Below are 8,552 nucleotides of genomic sequence, written 5' to 3'. Positions count from 1 at the left end.
CGCTTACGACAAACCACTCAATTTTTGTACGGCGCAACAGATTTTTTTGCACAATTGTAAAGTATTATCAACAGGATTCCGAGACACCTTTTTTTGTTTATGCCAAAAACATATCAAAGTCACCCCGTTTTTCGGTACAACTATTCAAAATATTTTTAAATGAAATAAAAAAATAGGAAAACTTATTCAAAATTTTTCCTTTCTCCTAACGTGATCAAACTCACATTGGCTTAATTGGGTACTAAAGCCCTATGTCAATTTTTATGTACAACGGTAAAAAACACGATCAAAAACCATTTCTGATCACTTTTTTTCATTTTAAATGCAAAAAAAAAATTGACAAGACAACATTTTTTCGATGGATCAACTATGGTCCCCTTGGAACGAGCTGTCAAGTAGGAGCTTTTCTGTCAAGAAGGACCGCAAGGTTAATTTTTCAAAATTGATTTAAAAATCCATTTTAAACTTTTTGGGGTCTTACAAAGGGTCATTGTACTCAGAAAAATAAGCTATATCGCTGTAAGCAATAATAAGGCTTTCTAGTCAGAAATTTACCAACACATTCAAAGTATGTTTACATGGCTGCTGCGGGTTTGTTTGCATCAGAAAAAACATAACCAAGAAATGTGATGCGGTCCAAAATTGCGATAACTTGTGTTGTACAAGGTTGAAAAGTAAAAACGCAACAAGTAAAATTCGTTTCTTTAGTTACCCTGCGATTCGGGAAACAGGAAAGGAAAAAAAACCCGGAAATTGACAAAGATTCCGAAAATTAAACACAAAAACAAACACACACGAAACTGACAGCTGCTCCCATCAGCTTGTTTGCATCAGTACACGTTGCCGAAAGAATACCCATTTTACTATCTCGCCATATTTTTTGCAGTGGGCCTAGAAAGCCTTATACCAGCAATCTAAGCTTCATTTTAGGACCCAATTACATTGTTTCGCTTGATATATACAGTCTAGACTCGATTATCCGAAGCCTCGATTATCCGAAGTTTCGATTATCTAAAGTTCAATTATTCGAAGGTTTTAATAGGACTTCAAATAATCGAATCACGAACAAAAAAAAAAACATATTTTTTATTTTCTTTCTTTAACATCAAATTTGAGTTCTGCGACCCCATTTTAGTCAAATTTGAGTTGTTGATTTCCAATAAAATCATCACCGCCATTTAGGCCGCTGTCATGGATTTAAAAATCTAAATCACTTTAGGCTAGTTTAGGGGCCATACTGATGCTCGATAATCAAAAACAAGACAGAGAAAAAAAAATCTGAAGTGTAATTTTGCCAAGGCCTTCGGATAATCGAGTCTGGGCTGTATTTAAATCTAAATTTTTGATTCAAAAATGTTTAAACCAGTTTAGTTATTTTTCATTTTATTATCCCAGTCACGACGTTCTAGGGTTCTAGCAGCAGAGCAGAGTTCTAGCAGAGTTCTAACAGAGCTGGATATTCTTACATTATTCTAGAAGAGATGTTCCACCGTTCTAGCAGGATTCTGACACAATCAATTCTGATAGAATATTTCGTGACTGGGATTGAAATCGAATTTTGAAGATCGGATTTGGGGAAGGTCAAAAGGTGAGGCGTTCTTAACTCAATTTTTGCACAAAACCGACGTGTGACAAGATAGCACGACAGCGGCGATTTGTCCACATGGGGGTCAAAAAAAGTCACGACAATTTGGTTATTAAATTTGAAGCTTTGGTTTTGTAAGCTTAACATCATCGAAATAAAATGGTTTGATCCTTTGAGAACACTTTTCTGGCATCTCTGCATCTTAAATTCGTGAGCGACGTTAGCCCTTACCCCAGTGCACCCATCAAAATCAACGAGATACAGACCAAAATACAGAATTTCTCTTCAGAAGCCTACAGATCACCTGTAAATCATGTGGCAACCCTGGCAAGTGTTTTGACGTTTGTCGCCGCTCTCTCGCTCTCCCACTCTCTTCGGCTCTCAGCTGATTTTGGGGAGCGACGAGTCGCGGCTCCAAAAGTAAAAGCCTCCCCGTTCTTAGTTGGAGTTTAATCGCCGCTCAGCGTGGACGCGTTCGTAACGGTACTTTCGCGCGTGTTTCAGTGTTTTGCTGTGCTGTTGCAAGCGCAGCCAACCAAAGGAATTTTCTACCATTTTTTCCCACGATTAAAGGCAGAGCTGTTGTTGGTGGCGGTTGCATTCCCGGCAGTGCACGCATTTGGGTTTCTTGTGTGACGGATTGCAGACGGAGTTTTGATTCCGGTGAACCACGGTCGGTCAGTCTGCTGATTTGGGTGATAATTTGGGGCTTCCGAATGTGAGAAAAAGCCGCCAACGACAACGAAAACAACGTGGCTCACGAAGAAGCGATTTGTTACGCAAAGTGAATGGCGCCCAGCTGGAACCTTCTCCAGTGCAGGGTCAAAAGCTGAAGAAAAATGTCTTGAGTTTTGGGTATTTAGTTCAGTGTAATCCGAATAGTGGAGCCTAATTTTTAAGAAAAAGGCCAACCGAGCAAGTGTGAAGAAAAGAAGAAAAGTTTCACCAATTAGCGGAATTTTTCGGAAGCGGCTGGAACAGGGTACCACCTCCCGGTCTTCCCGGTCCCCACCCCACACCCGTTGGACGTGGAACGGAACCGCACACACACACAGACACGCAGACCTGTGGGGAGACCGCGATATTGGAGCTAGAAAGAAAGAAGCAAGGAAGGAACGAAAAACATGTCATCAACGGAGCTGTACGTAAAGGTAAATACGTGGAACCTTTCTGGGTTGTTGTTGTGTAGTAGAAGAAGTGTGCTGGCTGACGAAGGCCCCCAGCGTGATGTGGCAGGGTGGCCACTCAAGTGGGGAGATGAGCTCTAGTTTATCAACTTTTTATTTTCTAACAAATCTGGAGTTTTTTTTTAAAAGGACCAATAAACCAAATTTTCAGTTTTTGCTTTTTGGGTGTTTTTCAATACCCCTGACTCAAGGCGGTTCTAAAAACACCCAAAAAGCAAAAACTGGAAATTTGGTTTATTGGACCTTTTCAAAAAAAACTCCAGAAATGTTATTTCGCTTTGCAATGTCAAAAAATTAAACCTGTTTAAAGTTTTCTACAATTTTCCATAACAAATATATTATGATTTCGAAATAAAGCCAAACATTGCAAAAGACTTAAAATTTTATTTTTGGAAAGAATTCAAGCAAAACAATGTGAAGGGACCAATTTAAGTATGTAAAAAAATGAGCCCCCGAAAACGTATGAAACAATCTTGAAGACAGAAAATATGTATTTTTGGAATTAAATTTTGAGTAACAAAAGCATACCAAAAATAATGTTTTTTTTTTCGTGTAATTTTTTTCCCTAAACAGTCCTCACAACCTAGGACTTATAAAGAAAAACTAATAATGCAAAATAATTTCTTTTGACTTAAAAAATGCATGAAAAAAATATCCAAATAAAAAAAATGAATATCGTGAAAAAAAATCAATGACACTACGACTCGAGTTTTTTTGAAGTTTCTTATAAATTTACTACAAAATCTTTGCAAAATAGACTTGAATAAAAAAAATGTTATTAGAGATTACAGTCCAGGCTCGATTATCAGAAGCCTCGATTATCCGAAGTTTCGATTATCCAAAAGTTTGTATAGGATTCGGACAAACAAATAATGAAAAACATTTTTTTTTTCGTTTTTTAATTTTTTTTTATCAAATTCGAGCTCTTCGACTTAATTTTTGTCAAATTTAAATGGTTGATTGGAAATACAACTTAAAAATGCATTTTTTTCAATATTTTATGATCGCCATTTTGGCCGCCATCTTGGATTTAAAAATTCCAAATATCACTTTACACTAAAAAACTCAACAATAAAAATAATACATCAAATCACTCAACAATAAAAAATAAGACAACGAAAAAAAAAGTTTTTTTTTGTGATTCGATTATCCGAAGTGAAATTTTGCCAAGGCCTTCGGATAATCGAGTCTGGACTGTACTCGTATCGGTATATTATTTAATGAAATTTGCATCAAATTTGAAATAAATTTCTAAATTTTTTAAAGGCAGGGGTAATTTCTCAGCCTATTTCTATTATCGGCCTATCAGCACTTTGATCATGAATTACAGCTTTCATAAAGTGTTTTTGACTGTTCCAAAGTAATAAATAGCTCAAACAAAAGTGAGCAAGCAACTCTCGGCAAAAGTGATGAGAATTGGTCGAACGGCTTAGACTGATTAAAATGGGTATATTTTCCCTACCATGAATTAACTCTCATCCAAAAAATTACCGATAAAAAATGAAAAACCATATCAATCTGTTGAGCTTTACAATAACTAAAACTTTTTTTTAACACTTAAACTCCCAAGCTCGAGAAAAAGGGGGAATTTCCAAACAAATTTCCCCTTTTTCTCGAGCTTGGGAGTTTAGGTGTTAAATCGTATTTTTTTCTACAGAAAATCGATTTTTAGGGCACCTCTGCGGTAAACACAACGCAGTAGGGCTGGCCGCTTTAATTTTTATATTACTTTTTCGGGTGCTATTGAATATTGAAATAACAAGCCATAGTTTCAACATTTGCATGGAAAAGTGTTTTAAAATGCATTTTACACTAGTTCAGTTGTTTTGCAATCATTTGTTTTCAGTTTTCAAATTTGACGAAAACAAAAATTTTAAGCGGAAAAAAAAACACTTTTTGCGATAATAAACATCGAAAATTTTCAAAAATTCTAAGGATTTTAAAATTAACCCAAACATGCTCAAAATGATTCTAAACGCAAGGGAATGCATTTTAAATTGATTTCAACTGATTGCACTTTAATTTTCATTGAAATATTGAAGTTTTTTGGAAAACTTTTTTTTTCGACCCCTGATTTTTCGGGCCAATTTTGAAGAGGGGGGAGACAAAAACTTTAAATAAAATTTGTACCAGCCTTAGATGATAAATAGTTTTATAATTTTCATAATATCACAATATTTTGTAAGGATTTTTTTTAACAATTGGGTCCTTAAATGAAGCTTATATTGCTGATATTATTGTTTACAGCGATAAAGCTTATTTTTCTGAGTACAATGACCCTTTATACGAGCACAACGAGTTTAAAATGGATTGTTAAATCAATTTTGAAAAAATAACCTCGCGGTCCTTCTTGACAGAAAAGTTCCTACTTGACAGCTCGTTCCAAGGGGAACATAGTTGATCCATCGAAAAAATGTTGTCTTGTAATTTTTTTTTTTTGCATTAAAATGAAAAAAATGATCAGAAATGGTTTTTGATCGTGTTTTTCACCGTTGTACATAAAAATTGACGTAGGGCTTTAGTACCCAATTGTTTATCAGTTTTTAAGTACTTTTATGTATTTATTTCTCAATAAAATATGATGTTGCAGCAATTCGTATTTTTTCCATACTTAAAATCCATATGGTACATTTACCCCACCTGAACAAGATTTTTTAAAAGCTCTCAACAAAAATCACCAAAAGATAGGGGAAATCTACCCATTTTAATCCTAATAAGCGGTCGTGTTTGAATGATGCTGGATAATCTAGAGTCTCCCTTGAATTTTACTAAAACCAAGTACACCAACGAGTAGAGCAAGTTTTTGTGAACATTTCTGTTTATTTTCACTTTCACTAAAAGTTATTCCATTTCTTTACCAAGCATTTAACAAAAAAAAATTCCAAGGGTATTCTAATCGAGGCGAATGCATTGGGCCTCGCCCATTTTTCTAATATCGGCTTAGTTCTTTTTTCTTCCAACACTCTGTCGAGTGTTGCCATTTGCGCTGACGGTTCAAACGAACACTCACGAAAAGTGGCATTTATAGGGAAAGTTTCCTGGCATCGCTGGCTGTGCTGCTGGCGGTGTTGACGGCCAGCCTTTGTTCTTTTTTGCCTTCGTCTCTCGCTCGGTTTTTTCCAGCCTTCGATTGGAATGCAAAGTAAAAATTGAAACGTCAAACGACTTGGCGCGTTTGTTTTTTTGATGGCGCTTGCTAATTTATTACATTTTTCGGGATTATTCTTCAAGTGAGTGCCTTAGTAATGATCAAAAGAACATGTTGCCGGTAGTTGGAAGCAATTTCATATCTTAAGCGCCGTGAAAAAGAAAGCGAAAGTGAAAAGTTAATTTTGGCGATATTCATTAAGCGTTTGAGGGATTCTCGTGTGTGTCACTGTGTGTGCCAACAAAATGATGAGAAGTGGTCTCGCAAAATACAAATTATGATCAAAAGTGCATTAAATGTGATCTTTTTGGCCAGTAAGTGGCATACATTTGCGTGCTTACTCGAGGCGGTGCTGTTGCTGGTAAGTTTATAGCCCAAATAGTATTTTTGGAGCTTTAATCGAGCATCAAACTCTCCATATGACGAAGATAGGTGTTTGATTGGAAAGGGTAGATTTCCCCTAAATCATACCTTATAATCTAGGTCGTGCGACTGTCAGTTATGGCCAAGGCACATAAAAAATTATGCTATGCCAGATATTAAAGTGATATCATGTAAATTTTATCATACTTCTGAATCTGAAACAAATATAGATTTGACTCACAAATTACAAAAGACTAAACATAATTAAAACAACCCGCAAAACAACGATTTTTTCAAACAATTTCTTTGATCGGTTTAGAATTGTCAAACGAAATAGCCCAAAGCTAACTCGAAAGCGGTACACACACGAATCTGACAACTTCCAATTTATAAGTATAAAAATTCAATAAAAACCTTAAAAGCTAATAAAATTTAAAAAAAAACTTTCAAAATATATATTTTGATTTGAAAATCTGCCATACCATGAGCATTGAAAGCCTTGAAACGCTGGTGCAATTTTTAAAGTTTGAGCTGGTGGGCGACAGAGCTCGCACCACACAGCTTATAATAGGTGCAAGTCATTGGTAGAGACACTACTGATCTAGGAAAAATGGCATTTTGATAAAATGAACTTAAAAACGAATCCTAAGTCTTATTTTGGGCTTTCCAAATATTATAAGAAAACAAAGGATTTAAATTCTTAAAAACGGAATTTTGCTGTGGGTAGTTTAAAAAAAATAACTTAGAAAGTAAAATCAAAACAGTATTTGAAATTAAAATTTTTGGATTGAAATCATGTACCTGTAATGCGAAAAAAATTAAATAAAAATGTTCAGAAAAAAATAATTCAAAAATTCCGGCTGTTCTGACACCCTGTCCGAACCAGCTCCATTTCGACACACGACCCAAAGATAGTACAAAACTGCTGCAATCGAGAGAGCCAAGAAGATCTCTTGGGCACGATTGTTTGGAAAGGCACAAAAGAAGAAGAAGAAGTAGCATTAACAATAACAATGGCCCTGCTACGACTGCCTATTATCAAGGAATGTGCAATACCCTGCTGCATTATTAACTATTAAAAATCTATTTACATACGCCAAACGGCGGTAGTGCAGCACGATTGTTTGCAGGCACAGGTTAACTCTTTTATTTTGGAGTGGCGTAGAAACCGCTACCTTCACAACGACGACGACGGTCACGGTTGCTGGTTTTCTCGCTGTGACCTCTTGAATTTATCATTGAATTTTTGCACTTTAGCCGTTGCGGGGTCATCCATATTTCATGAAGGCATCGTTCGGAAGTGAAGAAAAATGATTCAATTTTTGGGGAGTTGCCGAATTGCGAAATGGGCCCCTCGTTAGCGATTCAACGACTGAAGGTGAGATAACATGTTTTAAACGGATCGATTTTTCGCTTTAATTGTTTTTTAATTGTTTGGAAAAGTTTCTTTTTCGTAATTTCCTCTGAGGCTGTTAAAAGTTTGGCAACACTGACTCTTGAACGTTCGACCAGTACTAGAAAGTGACCGATAGAGCCCATCGAGTGTATTAGAAGCTACAACGCCTGTTCAAGGCATCAAGTAGTGGATTAAGATTTCAAGGGGATCAAACTCGACTATGTAGTCAATTTAGCCCCTACAGCCAAAAGGAAGCAAAATAGATGCGCGGAAAGTCCGACCGTATTCGATTACCGATTCAGTCTCTTCCCTACCCACACGCCAACCTCTGAACTGGAACCTTGCCGTCAGAGACGGAGGGCCTCGATCAGCTTTGTTTACTGGTATGTGGACGTTGCTTGTTCAGAAGGAACGACTCTCGATTTGTTGTTGTTTCCCGCGTGGTCTTTCTCCCACACTGGACACGAACTTTCATCGTCGATGAACTTGCCTTGGGAGCTGGATTTCCAGTTATGGTAAGGTCTGGGTTGACTTGCATTCCAGCGTACTTTCTTCGTGACAGTGTTATGTTTTGTGGGTTCTTTCTAATTTTGTTGCTTGCTCAAAACATATCAGAAATTTTAAAATTTGCACAAATTGGAAAAAGCTTTGAGACTAATGATGGTTTTTGAGGTTATAGGTATGAACAATATTTATCCAATTTATTGCCAATTTTATGATGGATTGCATTTCTGTGTATCTATTTTTTATCGAACCAAACTTGCTTTTTTATATATTTCTTGGTCAACAGTATCAAATAAATCAGAGATGATCAAGTTAAGCCATGACTTCCATAGGTAATACAAAGTCACGTTGTTAACCAAAAAATGTTTT

The 8,552-nt window shown here is 36.2% G+C and overlaps 1 protein-coding gene across 3 annotated transcripts in view; it reads left to right on the top strand.

The window, feature by feature from the left end:
• Window positions 1-2,021: 2,021 nt before the first annotated feature.
• LOC120415771 (unconventional myosin-Va) overlaps window positions 2,022-8,552 on the top strand; it is a 49,396-nt gene continuing 42,865 nt past the window's right edge. For all 3 annotated transcript variants that reach the window (XM_039577388.2, XM_039577389.2, XM_039577387.2), the window contains exon 1: window positions 2,022-2,736. In XM_039577388.2, the coding sequence (XP_039433322.1) occupies window positions 2,710-2,736 (27 nt within the window). In that variant the 5' untranslated portion in view covers window positions 2,022-2,709. The remainder of the gene's footprint in view (window positions 2,737-8,552) is intronic.

Source organism: Culex pipiens, chromosome 3, assembly GCF_016801865.2.
Source record: "Culex pipiens pallens isolate TS chromosome 3, TS_CPP_V2, whole genome shotgun sequence".
Classification (NCBI taxonomy): Eukaryota; Metazoa; Arthropoda; class Insecta; order Diptera; family Culicidae; genus Culex; species Culex pipiens.
This window is presented reverse-complemented; position numbering and strand designations above follow the sequence as displayed.